The 19,540-nt window shown below is 37.2% G+C and overlaps 1 protein-coding gene across 1 annotated transcript in view; it reads left to right on the forward strand.

The window, feature by feature from the left end:
* The window catches only part of THSD7A (thrombospondin, type I, domain containing 7A), a gene marked incomplete at its 5' end in the record, with an annotated part of 127,485 nt that overhangs the window by 21,657 nt on the left and 86,288 nt on the right, over window positions 1-19,540 (forward strand). Inside the window, 3 exons of the mRNA XM_010282175.1 lie at window positions 1,489-1,557; window positions 5,844-5,999; window positions 9,308-9,511. Coding sequence (XP_010280477.1) covers window positions 1,489-1,557; window positions 5,844-5,999; window positions 9,308-9,511 — 429 coding nt within the window. The remainder of the gene's footprint in view (window positions 1-1,488; window positions 1,558-5,843; window positions 6,000-9,307; window positions 9,512-19,540) is intronic.

Below are 19,540 nucleotides of genomic sequence, written 5' to 3' on the forward strand. Positions count from 1 at the left end.
TGAACCTGTGTGGTTTGATGTGCTGAAGGAGTATGTCAGTTATTGCATGTAAGCTCAATAGAGAAATATATAAAAATATGACTAGATTTCATTCTCAAGGAATTGATTTTTTAAATTTTTCTTTTCTTCTTTTCTTGATTTGGTCAAGTTCTTAGGCTGCTTTCAGGACTTCAAGCCAATAAAATTTCATGGGTTTGTTTCCCTAACTGAAAGAGAGAAGAGGTTATTCCTTGTCACTGTTTTGGCCTGTACAGCTTCTTAAGAAAAGAGAGAATACCTTAGGAGACAAAATCTTTAATTAGTTTGGTAATATTGGTAGTAATATTGGTAGTAATGTTGGTAGATTAAGAACAACACTCGAGCATTTTATGTTACATCGTCTTCTGCATACTAATGCAGTGCTATAGATTTAGAAATTAGTGAATTAAGCTAAATGCATTTAGCTTGTTAATTAAATTTTATCCTCCTCTGCAGCTGTTTCGTATGAACACACTTTATTATTAATAAATAAATAAATACAGCCACATAGTTCAGGAAAAGCGACGTCATTACACAAGTTGTGTGTAATACAACATTTACACCAGAGCTGACCAAACTGCGGGCCAGTGAGGTGTCTGCTGTGCGTTAAAGGTACTCCTAAACTTGCCGTAGAGGTAGAGTTTGCCGTCAATGTTAATGCTGGCATCCATTTCAGAGCGACTGCTCAGATCCGTAGGGTTGACTTGTGTGCTCCCTGGGCCCCACATCTGTATTTATTAAAGGAGCAGCTTTCAAGCCGCTTCATTTAATGCAAACCAGCTTCTGCCCAAGGGCTCTTAGGAAATCGCCTGAGTTTGGATGCCCCTGCCTTAGAGTAAAGGAGTAAAACCTCCCGGCCAAGGAGGTAACAATAAAATCAGCGGCAGCTTACTGTTCAGCATGATGATTAGGATTTTGGTAGCCTGTGAAGTCTCGCCGGCTTAGGCGGGTGTGAAATCTGCCCTTATCAGCGTGTGACAGGAATACGCGGAGCCCATCAGGAGGCAATCTCTGCAGGCCCCAGAAAGCTGATTAAAATGTAACTCGTCTTTGGATGCATAAACATGAGAACAGTATTTCAAGAATTGAAACTAGGGGTGAAGTGGGTCTTAGTTTAAAAAGGAGCTCTGGGGTGTTTCTGAATTAAGGGGCAGATTTTCAGAAGAGCCGCTTCTCCACTCGTCCTGCCTCTCTCTCCCCTCCATCTTGGATTTGGTGTGGGCAAGAGCTGCTTTCTGGGCCCTCCTAGGAACAAGCAAATCAGTGCCTCTAAAAATGACACCATTTGAAAACGAGGAGTAATTTGAGGATGGAAGAAAGCTGGGGGAGACACCGAGCAGTTTTAGCCGTGGGGAAACGCCTTCATGTCAGTGCAGTTTGCTGTTGGCTGTAGTGAATGCTGTCTCGGTAAGGCTGCTTTGAAGACCTCCGTTCTCATATACTCATGGTGGCGTTTCCCTGTTATTTCAGAAAGTCAGTCACAGAGCAAGTCGAAGGCTAGTGCTGCACCTCTGCTATCGATCACTTTTGAAATAACAGGTAGGTAAATTAAGGCCTTGAGCTGGCCTTTCAATCAAAAGTGTGGTAAGGAGGGAACATCCCTTTCAGGGGAACTACGTCGGCTGTATGTGTATAACTAACATGTTTATATAGCTATGAAATAGTTTAACGGATTTATGCATTCTCAGAAAATTCAAGATCAGTTTGAAAGGGACAGGCCCGAACTCAAACTAGGGAAGTTCATGAGCTAGCTAGGACGCCAGGACAGTTCCCTCCTCCCACACCTGAACTACTTGTTGTAGCAAGTGATTGATTTTCTTCCTGATTCTGAGCGCTGGGAATTGCTTCACTGCGTTCATCACAGCTGCTATTTCCAGTCCCTTTTGCAGATTTAGAACACTGAGTTAGGGCTCCAGCAAGAATTTGAAATTTGAATATGTAGCTGAACCAGAATCCCTCATGGCATTCAGGTCTGTGTTGTCTCCTATCAGAATTCATAAGTTTAGACCTGAGGAAAAAGAGGGAGTATTGTGTGTAGTAATTAGGCATCTGACAATCAAGATTCTTGGAGGCCACTGTCATTCTGCCATTTACTTGCCACTGACTTAAATTGTTTCATGTCTAATCACCTATTTAACGGGTTTAGTCATGAAGTCGCTCTCCCAGTAAGCCTATGAGGTAGGTCGTGTCACCTTTTTCCAGGTACCTTTAAAACTCTTGATGTAGAATGAGGATAGGAGGAAAGATCCTTTATAGGAATAAATTTATTCTACATCTGCAAACACACACTTGTTGCCCTGTTAAGCATAGAACTGCTGACATGCATGGGGCTGTGCGGTTGACTAGAGGACCTGTCCTTTGATGACAGCATTCAGCATTATAGAAAATGAGGGGAAAATGTGTATTCTTTCATTGTTTGTCATAATGTGTTTTGGACTCGGGTTTTTCTCACTTTTTTGGAGTGAGAGCACTTTCCTTCTTCTCCTTCTTTTCCTTCTCCTTCCTTTGGAGTGAGACATTTCCTTCTGTTGTTTACTGTGAAACCAGAGTAACAAATGACTAGAAGGAGGAATAAGAAGTTGTGTCTGCTTATGCTGATGCAGCCACATACAAATTCAGTCTCTTTGCCAGCCTGGTCATTACTGGGCACTCGTTTGTTGAAGGTTCCTGGAGAAGAATGGGAAGGTTGAGACACCAATAAGTGTAACATCCTTAAGAACAGAACTGTGTTTTTTCTTTTCAGGTCTTTTTAAAACACAGTCATTTGGAGAGGTGTTTTATAAGGGTATATAAAATGTATTCAGCTAAAATTTCTTAATACAGTAGATGATTTGAGGACAGAGTGATTGAATCTCATTTTAGTTTTTAGGTCTCTCCCTCAAACCAGAAAGTCATACAAAATCGAGTCTAATTTTATCATTAGACTAAAGGAGAAAGAGAGATTATCAAAATGCATTCACTTTTCTTTCCATTTTTGGCCCAAAATTTGGTCAAGTTCCACAGAGAGCTTGTGGCATTACACAGAATCTAATCATCATTCAACATCACTGCCAAGGAATAAGGAACAATCTTTATTGCTGCCACAAGAGAGTACGAAAGGACAGAGATAAGACAAGGTTTTAGACTGTAAATGCCTGCATCCAGCATCATCTTCTCTCAAAGCGTCTTTGCTGAACAATAAGCAGAGCTAAGCTCATTTATACTTTTTTGATGCTGGAAGAAATCCATTTAAATTGATGGGGGCAAGATGTTCATAAGATACCCAGGCAAGGCTAAATTTTCTTACTTTACTGTCATCTCAAAGAAAGAATTCTGACTAATCCTGGGTGAGATACACCCTGAGTCTTCAATGATGAAAAAAAATTTTAATAATCTGGAATATAATTTGTCTGTCCTACTGTTGAATTCTTTTGTTTTAAAAGCAATATATGAGAGATCTGGTAGCTGACATTTGTACATCACTTGTATTCTAAGAACAGCATTTCAAAAACATTTTGGCATGTTGAGAGATTTATTGATACCACTTACCTGTCCCCAAAGCACTTCTTGCTTCCCCTACACTCTAATGAGTAATGGAAAAGGCAGATATTTTCAGTGGGTCTTTTCATTATAAATTTATTTAACAGTGTTTGCTGACAGGACCTAGAATTCTTACTGGACAGATAACTAAAAAAAAAAATTGAAATAGTGTTCCTATTACTTAACTCAGCCCCTTTAAAGCCAAACACAGTCATGATTCCTCATGTTTTAGAAGTTCAGGACCATCACAAATTTAGCCTGAAGCTAAATGGATTGCAACAGTAGCACAGTAGTACCTTCTATTGGCAGACTCTTAAAGAAATCTGGTTGAGATATGGAACATCTGTGATATGAAAATCTGCTATTAAAAGCTTCCTAATGAAAGGCCTTTGTTATTTTTCTGAGTAACATCCCAGGAACTAGTGTGATGCTAAGTGCTTTATCCTGATGCAGGCTGGAGATGAAGCAAGGCATTCCCCAGAAAGCCTCCCCTGTTCCCTGAAGCAAGGCTGTGTCTCAGGAGTGTAATTGACCCTTAATTTCAACTGTCTCACTTGGGCAATTCCCTGATTAAATCAAGGTTAAAAAGTATGGTTAGCAATTACTTACTGTTTTTCTTTTTTTTTTTCCTGAAACTATTCAATACAAATTCAATTACAGGAAAATTATGTTTATTTATATCCATGTTCTACCCAAGATATGCATGGGTAGATGTTGATTATCATACACATTAGGTGCGCGTGTCAAACTTGTAAAATTCAATGTTCTGTCACAAATTTTAATTCAACATAGCATTATGCAAATGTTGGAATATTTGTTCTTGTATTATTTTGTGTTAAGAGATTGGTGAGCTGGAGGCAGTAATGTTGGATGACTATCTGCCATCTTCATGCCTTCATTATGTGGAGCAACACAGTGTAAAACTGTGCCAAAAGAGGCAAACTGGGAAACCAAAATAGGGTTACGATTTTTCATTCCTTTTTCCCCTTAAAAAGTGAGGATTGAATGCTTTTTCTGTAACTGGAAAGTTTATCTACTTAAAAAGTCTGAATGGAAAGAGACACAGATATCTACAAATGAGGACATACTTTACGACCTGATGTTTAGTTTAACTTTATATCTGTAGTTATTGATCTTGTCTTTCAGAGCATATTTGGTGATATTCTGAACTTATTTCAGAATATGTTTCATCAGAGAGCTCTTTCCATCAAAAAAGTCTATTTGTAGTAGTGGCATAAAATTAATGAGGTAACTTTCCTCATTATAAAAAATTCTTCCTCGTTAGAAAAAATGCTGAGGGAGTAGGATGAGAGTGTTTTAACTTAAGGATTGCATGTTTCTTCAATCAACCAAACTGAATGAGTATGGCAGACTTCACTTTGCCCTCTAGCAGATATTCTCTGTTTATTTTAATATTTTGTCAAGTCCTATATTATGAAAGAGAATTAAAATCTTGCTTGCAATGAAATAATACATTTTGTTTTAGAGTTCTGTGCCTTTCTCTGGCACCTCATGGAGTCATGCCATTATTTGTGTAACCTGGGAGTTCAAAAGTATGGAAAGAGCAGGGTGATTCTGGCCTGTTCCAGGGCTTATTGATCCGTAAAGAACAGAAGAATCTGCCTTCACAAGTGTCTTTATAAGTTAATAATACTGTAAAGAAAAAAATTAATTGTCTTGTGCAGCGTTTTAATGCTTTTAAATATGTTTGTATATTTATATTATATACAAAAAATATATATATATCTAAAGCAAAGCCTTTCTTGAACTAAAGCTGCTATTGCACAAATCTTATTGCTGAGTGTGCACTTGAAGGTCTTTAGAATAAAAGAAAATTTTGTCATAATTTTAACCGTGTTTCAGGTTATAGCTTAAAAGTAGTCTTCTAAATATTAATTAACCAAGCTTTTGAAGTTATAGTATCATATAGGAGCAAAAGGATTTATACAACTTTTTGTATAGTTTCTGAAGACATACTGAATAAGACAGCAGAACATCAATTTACACAGAGCAAATGTGAACAACTGTTGTAGTAACATAATCTCTCCATTGAATGAAAGGACTGTGTCCGAGGGTGCTGCAATATCTAGAGTCTTCCTGACTCCACGCAATTGGATTTGGCTGTGTTTATACAGAAAGTAAACTGACTTCTGTTTCAATTTTTCCAAGCTATGCATTTTATCATCACTTCATCAGATCAGAATGATGAGATAGCATCTTTTCTGAGTGAAGGATGGTTCTACCCACTTAGAGCTGAGGACTGTGACCAGTGACACGTGAGAAATGTGTTGACTTTGTTTTGACAGCCTCGAGGCCAGTGGACCGTAGGCTGTGTACAGGACCTGTTCCCAGCACCTCCCAGCTGTGCCATATCCCCTGTCCTACAGAATGTGAGACCTCAGCGTGGTCAGCCTGGGGACCGTGCACCTATGAAAGCTGTGATGACCCACAGGCCAAGAAGGGTAAGTAAAAATTCAGCAAAGCCTTTTAATGGTGGTTATTTCATTTTCCTAAGTCACTAGTTACCTCTAGGTATACAAGCATATTAAATTTTGTACCAGGAAGGGTATATCAAGTGCCACTGAGCATCCAAAAAATGTCATTACATTAGGACTATATTTAGCATTACTGCTCTACCAAAGTTGGCAAAAATGTAGGCTGTTTACTAAGCTCTCAAGGTCAATTTGGGTTATTACAGGTCAATTCCAGTTTTAAACCTTCCTCTCAAAGTGAAAGGGATACAGTTTCTGTATGTGATCAAATCACAATTCTGGCACTGCCTTCCAAGAAGGACAGAAGCAGCCTTTGAAGTGCCTGGTGTCCAAGTCACTCAAAGATTTACAGTTCAATGATAGCTTAAGAATTCACCAGTAGACCATGAAGCATTTTCTGGCAAAGAGCTGAGACCATTCACTCTTGATAAGTGACACTTTTCTACTGATGACACCTGTACCGGTTTCAATTTTCATATGTTTTACAGTTTATTCCTATGCAGAACAGATCGTAGTAACTGACGACAAAACCAGAGAGCAAGAATACAGTGACAAGGACCTCATGTAAGAAGTCTGCAGGTTTCCGGCTGTAAATGAGAACTGTTCTAGTCATTGCTGTGATGTGATTATCTGACAGAAGTTGAGAATCCAGACTTGGTTCCTTGATTTAAATATACTCATAAGAAAGGAATAAGTATGTCCACTTGAAGGAGCCACTGTAATTACCATGTTAGCTTAGTTTCTTCCTGGTATACTGCTAGCTACGCTTCAGTTTGGGCAGCAATAATGCAAGTTTTACAACACTGTTTCACAGTAATGTGACCCAACCTTGATCAGTTCAAGAAGGAAAAAGCAGTTCAGTGTGTAAGCCTGCTGGATCAAGTCTCCTCTGAGTCCAACAGTCAAGTAATCTGTTATTTCTGTTGCTGTTCCATCACTGAAAGATTTGCTACATTTTCAGGGATAATGTTTAGGATTGTGAGACTGATTTGGACACCTGCCTAATGGAAGTGTACTAGGATGTACTTTATGAAAGTCTTTATTCTGGTATACATAAGCAGGGATGTTTTCTCAACTGCCAATGTTTTCGTTTTATCTGGAAATTATTTTATAATTGCATTGACAGATCTGAGAGAATGATGTAAAAGTTGTACAGGCAATTCCAGTTTTAGCAGCAAATCTCTTTACGTATTTGTTGTGGTTTAGCCCCAGCTGGCAACTAAGTCCCACACAACCGCTCCCACACTCCCCCACGGTGGGACGGGGGAGAGAATCGGAAGAGTAAAAGTGAGGAAACTCATGGTTTGAGGTAAAGACAGTTTAATAGGTAAAGCAAAAGCCACGCACGCAAGCAGAGCAAAACAAGGAATCCATTCACCACTCTCCATGGGCAGGCAGGTGTTCAGCCATCTCCAGGGAAGCAGGGCTCCATCACAGGTTTCTTGGGAAGACAGACGCCATCGCTCTGAACGTCCCTCCACCCCTTCCTTCTTCTCCGTCTCAGCTTTATATACTGAGCATGATGTCGTATGGTAGGGAATATCCCTTTGTCCATTTGGAGTCAGCTGTCCCAGTTGTGTCCCCTCCCAGCTTCCCGTGCACCCTCAACCTTCTTGCTAGCAGGCCAGCACGAGAAGCTGGACTGTCCTTGACTACTTAGCAACAACTCAAGGCATCAGCACATCATCAACGTTTTCTCATCCCAAATCCAAAACATACCCTCACACCAGCTTCTGTGAAGAAAATTAACACTACCCTGGCTGAAACCAGGACAGTATCTCAGAAATGGCCTTTTACTGTGGATCATTTGCCTCCTTTGTTGCAGTAGACACTGGAGTTGTTTTTTTGAAATTATATCAGCCTTTTGTGGCAGGCTCAGTAAACCATTTTAACATAACGAGGACCCCTTCAACTGAGAAAAAAAAAGTAAAGATACATGAAAATTTATTTTTAAAGTAATATTTATTATAAATTGATTTAATTAAGAGGCACATCTTCAAACAAGGAATCAATTCTTACGCATATGTGTTTGAAAACTCTCTCCTGTTTAGTTTGTGTCCTGGTAGAAATTAATGGGTTATATGTAGTGTTTTATAAAAAATATCTCTGTATTACTAACCTGCCTGAATATTGAGATTCAAAAAAGGAGACTGTGAAGAGATGTAAAAAGATAAAGTTAAAATATACTGATCAAATATATCAGAAACTATAGAAAATTATTACATGAGAAATTATTTTCTGAATCCATTCAGTTTGATTACGTCCTGACCATAGATTTAGTCTGGCTTTTTCAACATGCCATCCTGAAAGTGAGAGAGAGAGAGAGTTCCTCTTAGAGACTGACATCAACCTGGCAGATGATACACTGTATAAAGACCCATCAGTTGCTCTGCTCCAGAAATTTGTAAATGCTTGCAAGGGAATATTGTGGTGTTAGTTACTGAAAATTTGTTCATAGGACTTCTTGCGTTTATTTCTGTGCCTTGCCTTTTCTGGCAACGTAGTCTTTGGCGGGGGCTGTTTATAAGTTCTTTTCACTTCATAATCCATCCCTGTTGGAGGATCATAGAATCGTAGAATGGTTTGGCTTGGAAGGGACCTTTAAAAGTCATCTAGTCCAACCCCCTTGCAGGCACCAGGGACATATTCAACTACATCAGTTTGCTCAGAACCCTGTCCAACCTGACCTGGAATGCTTCCAGGGATGGGGCATTTCCCACCTCTCTGGAGAACCTGTTCCACTGTTTCACCACCCTCGTTGTGAAAATTTTTTTCCTTAGATCTAGTCTAAATCTATCCTTTCTTAGATTAATACCATTACCCCTTGTCCTATTGCAGCAGGCCCTGTTGCAATATAGATAAATATTATATTAAATAATATAGATAAGATACCTGAGAAGAAAACAACAACATATTTGAGAAATAACAACCCAGCAATCTAGTCAGGATTTGTTGGATGAGATGGACCTGACAAGAGCGATGCACAGGAAATTAATCCTGTGTCTCTTCTGGAGTATGTATGAGTAGGATAAACAGGAGATTAAAGCAAAGCTTACTGAATGAGCTCAAAACTTGTGATGCTCTTGTCAGGTTTTACCTCCCTTCTTTAATGAGTTCTTCTACACAATTACCTAAAATGCAGTGTTGTGATGAGTGTCTGTGGTGTCATTTACACAGAAGAGAAACAGAGCTGTTCCCTCAGGTTTAGATAAAAAACTCTTCACTTTGCATTTTAGAATTGAATTATTCTTCACTTTGTATTTGCATGGACATTTCAGGCTTTAAACTAAGGAAACGACGCATCATCAATGAACCTACGGGAGGAACAGGAAACTGCCCTCACCTGCTGGAAGCCATCCCGTGTGAAGAGCCCTCCTGCTACGACTGGAAAATCGTGGGACTGGAGGAGTGCATTCCTGACAATGAGAAGCCATGTGGCCCTGGTACGCAGGTTCCTGTTGTCGTCTGCATCAACAGTGATGGTAAGATACTTTTTCCCACAGTCCACACAGACTAGAGTAAAGATGCTAAAATGTAGTCTAAAAGGGTAGCAGGTTTTTTTTTTTTTTCTCAGCTTTCTCAGGCCTTAAAACCAAGCTGTCTGGAATAGAGAGAAATGTGCTTTAGTATTGGTTAGGAAGGATAGGCCCTCTAGTTGCTCCAGGATCAAGCTCCTTCACCTACATACTGTAGGTTTTCAAAGGTTCCCAAAGAGACTTTGAGAAAAGAAAATAGAAAACAGCTATTGTTTTTCAGTAGGTCACTCATGCCTATAATGACTTGACTGAATTCCCTGATGTAATCCCGCTAACAAAGCCAATCCGCTGAGTCCAAAACCAAATAAAATGGGAGTAAAGTAAGACGCATCGCAGTAAGTATAGCTAGAAGAAAAATAATAATGTGTTTATTAAAAAGCATGGTTTGATGTGTATTATGGAGTTGGTTTGACAGTCCAGGCTGTCTTGCTTCTTCAAAAGGTCAAAAAAATACCACCATTATTCAATTAACCTCTGTAAGAGCAAACAGATTTTGCATGACATAGTAATAAAAGCCAATTTTGAAAGCTGCTTACAAAATACTTTAATCTACAGAAGACTCATGAATTACCATTGTGATAATATTCCTTATTCATTAGTAATATTATAGTCTAGAGCAGCATTTGAATTAAAATAACTCTACTGACTACAGCGTAGTTATGGTGAGAGACTTCTAACTCCCTACAGAGGATTAAGTAAGGGCACACCTCTGATGAGTATTTAACAGCTGCACTAAATATTTTATAATTAAATTGGTCAGAAGTAATAAGAACTGATTATAGAGACATTTAAATCTTGAGCTTTCATGCTCAAGAGTTTGGGTCATAATTGAGTTTTGGGGCTTAAATTGAAAACCTTGGAGCATAAACTTTATTTTTCTTTATACACATCAGAGAACTTGTAACCATTTTTACAGCTCAGAAAGAGATTAGCCTAGAATTACAATACTGAATCTACTGCATTTTCTGTCCCTTTCTTAAAAGATTTCCCTTCACAGTGTAATAATTTCTTGGCAACAATACTGAAACTATTTGAAATTTTGTTTGTAGACATTTTCAGATGAAAAATGGCCTTTTCCTCATAAATGAAAGTGTGCCCTAAATAATTCTGAATTTTTCTTGGCTTTTTAATAGCAAAAAAATCCCCCTATAAACTGAATAGAAAGTATATTTTTTTGCTTCACTAGATTTTGATAGTTTGACTTATATTTAGTATTGAGGAGTGGTATTTGCTCACATGTCTATCTTCTGATTAGCCTTATTTCTTACTAATTGACTCTAATTTATTGTAACCATAATACATTTGGAGCATGCAATCGAGCTACTATGAGATATGTTTTATGTATATGCTATTTTCTATTGTTCTATTTCAAACTCATGGGATTTGCTCTCTGCAATGCATGGGCTTTGGTTTTGGCAAAATTTGACAATTTGAGTTAATGAATAACTCTTTTACTTCCAGTATTAATCTTTGTCTTTCTGGCTTATATGGTGTTATATATTGCTGTAATTATATGGAATTATACATCGCCTATCTCATCAATCTGTCCCAGGAGGAGTGAGAAGTCAGTCTTTGGCTGTGTGCCTGTCAGTCTTTAAGATTAGAGTTGTGGGCAGAGCTTCAAAGAAAGAAGAAAACAAATTGCAATTATGGTTTTCTTTGCAAAGATCCAATCACCCACAAAAATACGTGTTCAATATCTTTCAACAGAGTGCAAAAGCAATGGAGAGTAATATAGTCAATTGCCTCAGCTCCTCTTTGAAATCCCTTCCTTCTCTTCTTCTCTCCTCCTCTTCTGTGACCTTCACCAGTAATACCAAGTGGCTTTTGCTTAGGTCTTTCCTGAGAAAGATTAGCATGATACAATACAAAGAAAGTACAAAGAAAGGACCCACCAACCTTGGTAGTCTCTCCCTCCAAGCTAACCCTACTCAAGCATCTCCTTACTTTGCCTCCCACAGCACCAACCCACTGAAAATCCTGTAGGCAACTCTTAAATGCTTTTTCTGAACTACCTCTTCCCAGGTAGTTCCCATCTAGTACTCAGACCTCTGACCCTGGCACACGTATCCTTCATCAAACACTTGTTGTGGGCATCCAGATTCTGCTCTGCAAAATCTAGGAGAGCGGCATCTTGCAACCAGGCACGTTTTGCATCAAGTGACACAGCTGCAAGGTAGTTTGTGGTAAAATAAGGTTTGGAGAATGTTACTCTTTCATTGTCTAAACATCATGATTTAAATTAATCTTCATATGAAATTTGTGATATTCAGTGTTCTTTGAGCACTTCTTGGAGAAGACAACATTAAAGACTGTGATTCAATTAACAGGATAAATAATTTGTAAGATAATCATGTGTTGCTATAATTTTAATCTAAATGGCACACAGGGAATTTTGTTCGGTTTTACAGGTAAAATGATTGTGAAAGGAAACAATGTGTGGAAAGTGTTTAATCATTGACTAAGTTCGCAATGTTACTTAAACTGAGCTAATCTTTGCTTAACAATACTCTCTTCAGTCTCTTCAAGAGCTTCTTTTCTTTTTTTTAGTTCATATGAATTAATTAGCCAATCTTAAATCAATGCCTGAATAGGAGAGGTTGGATCAAAGGGACTTAAGTATATTAAAACAAAATTATATTTTCCTGTTGGCTTCTGCTTTATAAAATGAAAAAGGCTGGGTTTGTAATTTTCAGAATCAAGCATTGTACTGTAAGTGCACCGCTTTAATGTAAGATAAACCCCACACTGATGAGTATCTTCTCTTTCTGTTGACTGTTTCAGCATTCTATATGTTTAAAGCATAATTAGTTGGGATAACATGTCTTGACCTGGTGTTTTACTTTACAATTAGAATCAAGTATCAGTGTTCGTGAGATCATTTTATATAACTGGAATGAGCTCCTCTCTTCAATTTGGTGTAAAGATAAGAGTCATTACAGCCTTTGAGACAATAGCAAACAATAGATTATCCTCCTGTGTTGTTGCTGGAAGCCTATGAATGTCATTCTCTTTCAACAACTGATTGCAGTAATCAGAATTTTCATTCAGGCTGAAAAGAAATACGACAGTCAGTACCCCACGTTGTCATTGCTGTGGTTATAATGAACTTTGATGTATTTTATTATATAAATGGAACTTCAGGCTCTTACTGTGGAAAGAACATTTTCAGAATAAATATTCTTAGTACGTCTTTCAGGAAATTTTACAATTCACTCTCCTTTCAGCTGTTGAAACTCCAAGATTGGACAGAAGCTGATCAGAATTCCTTCTTCATATACATTATTTTAATGATTAGAGATCTGTGGCTAATGTTCCATGCTACAGATTAACTTTTGCTAACGATGGAATGACGTTTTTAAAAAAATAAAATGCAATTAATCTATTTATATATGTAATACATATGGCATACTTGCATGCAGGTACACACACAGTTATGTACATATTATCTATTATTAGATTCCTTAATGCAGTTCAGAGGACTGATTTTACAACAGATTAATTTGATCTATTTCTCTGTCGCTATGGCAATCATGAAGAATACAGTTTCAATAATATTTCGGTATTATTTAAAGACTCAGCCTATAGTAGGAAAGCTGGCCGCTTCTCCACTCTGTAACAAATACATTCGTGCTGCCCATATGTAAATAGGGCAAAATAATTTCTGACATAAAAATGTACAAAATTAACTACTGCTGAAAATGCCTACAAAATGTTGGTTCATGCATTATGCTTTTTTAGGTTTTTACCTTTGTGCTGAACTCCGCAGCACAGGTACCAGCAGTGGCAGTGGTGTCAGTAGTGTGCTTCTGATCCTCAGACAATAGGCTGAAATTACTTGCTCATTTTGTAGGAACGTGTAAATAATAAATTAGTTTACAGCCTTCATAATATACTGCGCTTTGTACCACTGCATGTGTTACTCAGAATAAAATGGATCTCACTTTTGAAGAGCAAATTTCTTCCGGACTTTGTTCAAGCTCACTGGTTGTTGGGTTACAGTTAGCTCCACAGGGGGAAGGGATGGACTCATTGCCGTCTCCTGCCCCACAGCTGTGAGAGATGACTAACCTTAGAAGAGGAAGCCATGGCAACAGCAAGGCTCTTTGTGTATATGCAAATTCCTGCAACTCCTTGAAGTAGCAAAATTGTTCCTGAAGTTGTCTGGGCAGAGATGTGTGCTGATGTAGCTGAGGGCCCCAAGTTCTCTTCTGGCACCTGGACATCCGCAGGTGATGTAGGTCTTCCTGAGACTGGAGTGCGAATTCAAACCACAGCGATATCAGTATATCCTGATGTAACACGGGTGGGCTGTGCCCTGTCTGCAATATTGAGGGCAAAAACAATGGTGTCAGGTAGTTAATTCAAAGACATAGAAGGTCTACTCTGTTTTGTTGAGATACTCAGATGTAAACATTTCAAAGCGATTAGTTTAGCTATTTTATAAGGGGTGGCTCAAACACTGTACTGTCCAAAGTGGAATAGTGTACACTTCCTTTATCTGTGCTTATTCTCAGCTAGTGTGACTGACCCACCCTTCAGCTATGTGACAATCCTATAGTAGTTGCTTTGCTATTTTTCTCTAGACTCAGAAATACTTATTTCTGAAATACAAATATTCTTTTTACTGAATTTAACTTTGCAGAAAAGCTTAAAAAATTTCTTCATGTAGTTTAAATTTTCTTCTGTAGTTTTCTGATCACTATCTATATTGTGTTTCTTAATTTTTAGCTTGTGGCTTATATCTTCTTACAATAGGCATCTAATTAAATATATAGAATAAACTTCAGGAAAGAAACTGAAGATTGGCTGGTGCAACAATTTTCACTGAAAATGTTTTGGCTGGTTAAAAAATGGCTCTTCCTGTATATTTATGGTTTGAATCAAATATACGCTAAATGACTAGTTGCTGGTCTTCATTCATTTTCATAATGGGAAACAGTAAGAGAATCAATGGAAGCTTTATAGGTATACCCAGGTAGAGAGCCTACTTCTACCCTTTGTATTACGTGGCTATATGCATTGAATGAAGAAACCATCAGACTAGTTGGATTTTGATGATTACTTAAAAAGAAAATACCTACTTTCTGGCACTTGATGACTTCGTTCTTTAAAAAGAATGAAGAGCCAGATTCGAATTGAATTACATTTAATTATTGAGTTAATCCTGCAAGAAAACCCAGACCAAAATCTGGCCAATGCTCAGCACTCAATTAGTAGAAAAATAGAGTGTCTAATGACAGTTTTTTCAGAGCATACTGCTTTATGCTTACAGGAACTTGGTTATATGGGCATTAGTCATCATTTCCCAATATTCATTTCCTAGCTAATGTCATTACAGAATTGATTGGAACTGTTTTTTTTTTCCTGACAGCTTTTTGGCTGACTATCTGAGGCATTAAATCAAATGTAAGATACATACTTTGTTCTTCCGTGTAAACACATAGGATATGAAATTTATAAACCCATCCTTCCTTTCCTTTGATCTGTCTGGTTACATAAAAACTATTAAATGTGTTTATCGGATGTTTGCTGTATGTAAGAATTTGTTACTGAGGGTAAAAGAAAATCAGTTTAAAGGACCTTAAAATTGATATTCTCAGGCCATTATGTTTCAGAGCATTGGATTTTTAAGGCATTTCTTTTTAACAAGTTTTGCTTTATTTAGTATAAAGGAATACAAGGAGAAATTAGTGCACAGTACTGCAATTAAAGGTCACATTTAATACATTATACCATTTCCTGTTTGTCTCTCATCTTGATGTTGGGAAAGTGGACATATCCCCATTAAATTCCATAGAAGAATGGTTGCTTTAAGTGTTTGTATAACATGAAGAGATTTCATTATATGGGATGACTTAAATGCATAATTTACTTTGTCAATGTCTTTTATAGTTAGCCTGGAATGTGATGTGTTGATTTTAATTAAAGGGATAATTGCAGTAAACCATTATCACTTATGACAGTGCAAGAGACCCTTGTTTCAAATTTGTCATATATGTTTGAAGACAGAGTTGCGCTTGGTGTGGACAATGTCTGCAGAGACATTAATGTTCATAATGAATATAGTTAAAAATGGTTAGGCTAACTTAATTACCAAAATCTTTTTCTTGTGTCATAGATAATAACCTGGCTGTCTAGACACATGAGTTTGCTGGATTTTGGCATGTTTACTTTTAAAATGTAATAGAACAACTTTTTCGAGAAGGTGTACTTGGCACTTAAAATTTATTGAATCTCTAGGAATAGAAGTTGCTGTAGCGGGAAGCAAAAAAATTTTGGAAATACAACACAGAGAATGCAATTATATGTTTCATATGATGCATGCTCTTAGTAACCTGCTTTTGGTTTTGATATCACAACCAGATGGAAAAGTAGAATATTGCAAGAATTGCTTGTAACAGTAGTACGTAAATTAAGAGGGGGGATTTTAATGAATGAGTTTTGATTTGCATAGCAGCCTACAAAGCAGGAACTCAATCCTGATTAGACTCCACTTTTTTTTAGGAAGGCCAGTTTAATGCTCTACAATCTTTCCGTTTGTTACTTCAAATTATGCTGTTATGAAACAAGAAGAAAAGGTGTTTGTAGACTTACAGATGGATTGAAAAACTGGTTTTATAGACCATGCATTGAACTTCTTTGTTTTTCGATTTTTGTGTCATGTGTTAACTCCATAGGACAGACTCAGAGAGTACCTGAAATTTTTTACAAAACATCAGAAGAGATAATTTTACATTTAATAATGTTATATATAATAATAATTTTGCATATTTATAAATTAAATACCACTGTCTTGGAAGATTATATTACACAGTACTAATTAATCTTTATAATAAAATGTTCTAGGACAGTATCCTCTAGGACAGAATAAATAATAGGAATTTTATTCTCAGTACTTCCAGCCTTAAGCATCTCATTGTCTGACCTTTCTTTCAGATCATAATTTGTGTTGAGAACTGCTTAATGTAAAACCACTCTTATCTGCCAAGAAATATTTGATTTCACAAGCTGGCTGTTCCAATGGTAACTTAAAGAACCTTAAAATAATCTGTGACATTTTGCAATTCCTGTAACTCCTGTGCACTGCACAAGCACCATCTCCACTGAATACTTAAGAAAACTTCAAACTAAGAGTAAAACATACTTGGCTACAACGATTACACCAAATCAGAGCAAACAACTGAGCATCCCGGTCTCTCCAGTTTTCCCAGTGATCTGTTCCAGATTTTGGGGTGCAGGTAGCTTTTGGCAGGGTTTCAGATAGATAGAGTTACAGACCCTTTGCAGAAGGAAAGGAATAGATTTGTACCGGGGATTTGGTGAAAAGGGGATGGAAGATGAGGGAGAAACTGGTACTGACCAAGCAATGAGGTTAAGAGCTGGGGAAAGGTAGGAATGGACCCTAGTTTCCTCCAGGACAGTTTACTGAGAACAAATAAGGAACTCAAAAGAAGTTATAAAAGGTCTCTACATGGCAGGGATTAGGAATGAATTTGAGGAGGGATTCAGTCTGGTGACAGTCAGCCCCAAGGAGGATTTGGCAGGCAGCTGGAGAGAACTTGGCAGGGCTGGGTGAAAGGGACAGTGTCTGACAGACTAGGATTAGTGTCTGGAGAAAATAAGGCTGGATAAGAAGCCAGAAAAGGGGAAGAAAGAAGGAAATTTGTCAGTTCTAGAGCTGAAATGCAGCACATTACAGTCTGCTGCTGCTTTTGTCCTGTGAGATCACCTGGCAGAGCAGTAAGTGTCCAGAGTCAGTGTAACATCCATGGCAAAAGTACTGTTTTTCATTTGGCTTCTGTTTTAAACTAGAAATTTGGAAATAAATATTATGTCAAAAATAAGTGTCTTAGGTTGCAAAGCCAAACCCTAAAATACTAGGAAATTAAGGTTGTTTGTCTGGTCCTTATGCGAATGTATCAGATGGAAGTCTTTAATTATTTAATTGTGCCTACATGACATTTTCCCCACAGAACCTGCTACTTATTTGTGAAATGGATATATCTCCTTTGGGGATTAAGTGGGCATTTTGTAGTAATGAGTGCTTCATCTTTGAGACAACTAGTCTTAGTTGTCTCATTCTTAAGGGTTTAATTTTGCTCTGCTTTTGTTCAGCATCAGCAAAACATAAATAATACTGACCTGTCACATCTTGAGTGTTCTGAAAATAAATGTATTAGCAGGCATCTGGTAGCCATCACAGAAAGATCTTAGAAAAATTACCAATTCTGTTTTAATAACACTTTTAATTAATGTATGGTAAATAAAACATAGGCTCATGCCTTGAACAAAGAGAATAAAACTAGAGATATCAAACAGCTACTCATTGAGGAGTTTCCAATCTGTGGACTGAACCAGGAAGGGACCCAGTGGAAAAATAATAAATGCGTGATTATGCAATTTAAAAAGCTGTTTATACAAAAGCAATGTTAATTCTGGATTTTACTGCTGCTTGGTTTCTTGACATAATTTTGGGAATAATTTATGGATTAGCTATGTAAATCTTACCCTAGGAATTATCAGATGTTTGGTTTTAATTTGACTGATTTGAGACATCCTTTATTGGTACCAATATTATTTTATAAATAGCAAATTGCCGCATTAGTGTTTTCTAGAGAAAAGATATTAAGTAGAAACTACATCAAACCTCTTGTTCTGAATGTCTCAGAATGAATATTTCTTTAAAAGAGGAAAAAGAAGAATAATGCTAGTTAGAAGCTTCTTAAATCTTGTGGGAGGCTTCCAGGAAACCATTGATGTCCTAGTAGGGGAAGGGAGCTTTATTGCCAGGGTACAGTTGATTTCTCTGAGTAGGTGCAAATCTGGAGTGAACTGTCAGGTATCTGTGACTTTAGGACATTAACCTCTATAACTTGGTAACAAAGTAGAAAAGTTATAATGTACTTGCAAATGTGTTCCTGCTACTTTTGGTTTTGTTGTGTGACAATGTTATTGTATTTCCTTAATTTAGCATAGGTTTGTAAGATGGAGTGGTATTTACCTCTGGTTGTTTTCCTGAGAGCTCTTTCTCTGGTTCCATATACTGAGAGGCCAGTAAAAAGGAAAAGTTAAAAGGATGGCTTAGTTTTAGTCTTCTAGAGAGGAATCATTATGAAAATGTTTCCAAAAGACAAGATTAATTCACAGTCTGAGCTCCCTGAAGGCATGCTGTGCTTTCCAGTTGTAATGACGAGAAGATATTCATTGCAAGATGGGTAAAAAGATGTTCTCCAAAGACTGCATTTTATTTGCCAGTAGTAGGATATGGACAGAAGCACCCATGAAATTAATTATAAAGCTGTTTCTCAGAAATGTGTAAACATGACAGTGGCAGTGATCTCTTTTACACCTCTTGGGTCCTGTGTTTTAACTCTGATTGAATTGAGCTGTCAGATTATATAGAGTGGCAACTCTTTACTAGCAGCAGCTGGATGAATAATGCAAAGAAAATGTTTGCAATCGTCTTTTACTATATAAAATAATATTTTGTATACTCTTAAAACCCCTCTTGAGTTACAGGTATATTTGTGTGGCAAGTTGTATCACAGATATTTATAAATGTATAGTTGTAAACTTGCTGCAAATTCACTTTATAGTAGTGAAATATTAGATAATTGACAAATTGAAAAATTCATCTAATATTCTGTCAGCTGCATGCCATTAGTCATTCTCTTCAGCATTATACTCTTACTATTATTATACATTATTATACTCTTGCATTAGAGAGAGGAATAACATTAAATGTTGGTGGCCAAATTCTAGGAAAACACTTGGTGATAAAACTGCAGTGCAGGAGTATTTATGAATCAATTTATGATGCAACTGAACTTAAATTTATAAAGTTATCCTCCAAAATTCATATTTATGCAGAAAAAGAGAAGCCTGAATTCATGAAAGTTATGGATATTCAGTGTTTCTTGGAAACCAGGCCATTTAATGTTTAAATATTCAGATTAATACCATAGTGTAGGG

This window comes from Phaethon lepturus, unplaced genomic scaffold (genome assembly GCF_000687285.1).
Source record: "Phaethon lepturus isolate BGI_N335 unplaced genomic scaffold, ASM68728v1 scaffold600, whole genome shotgun sequence".
Lineage (NCBI taxonomy): Eukaryota > Metazoa > Chordata > Aves > Phaethontiformes > Phaethontidae > Phaethon > Phaethon lepturus.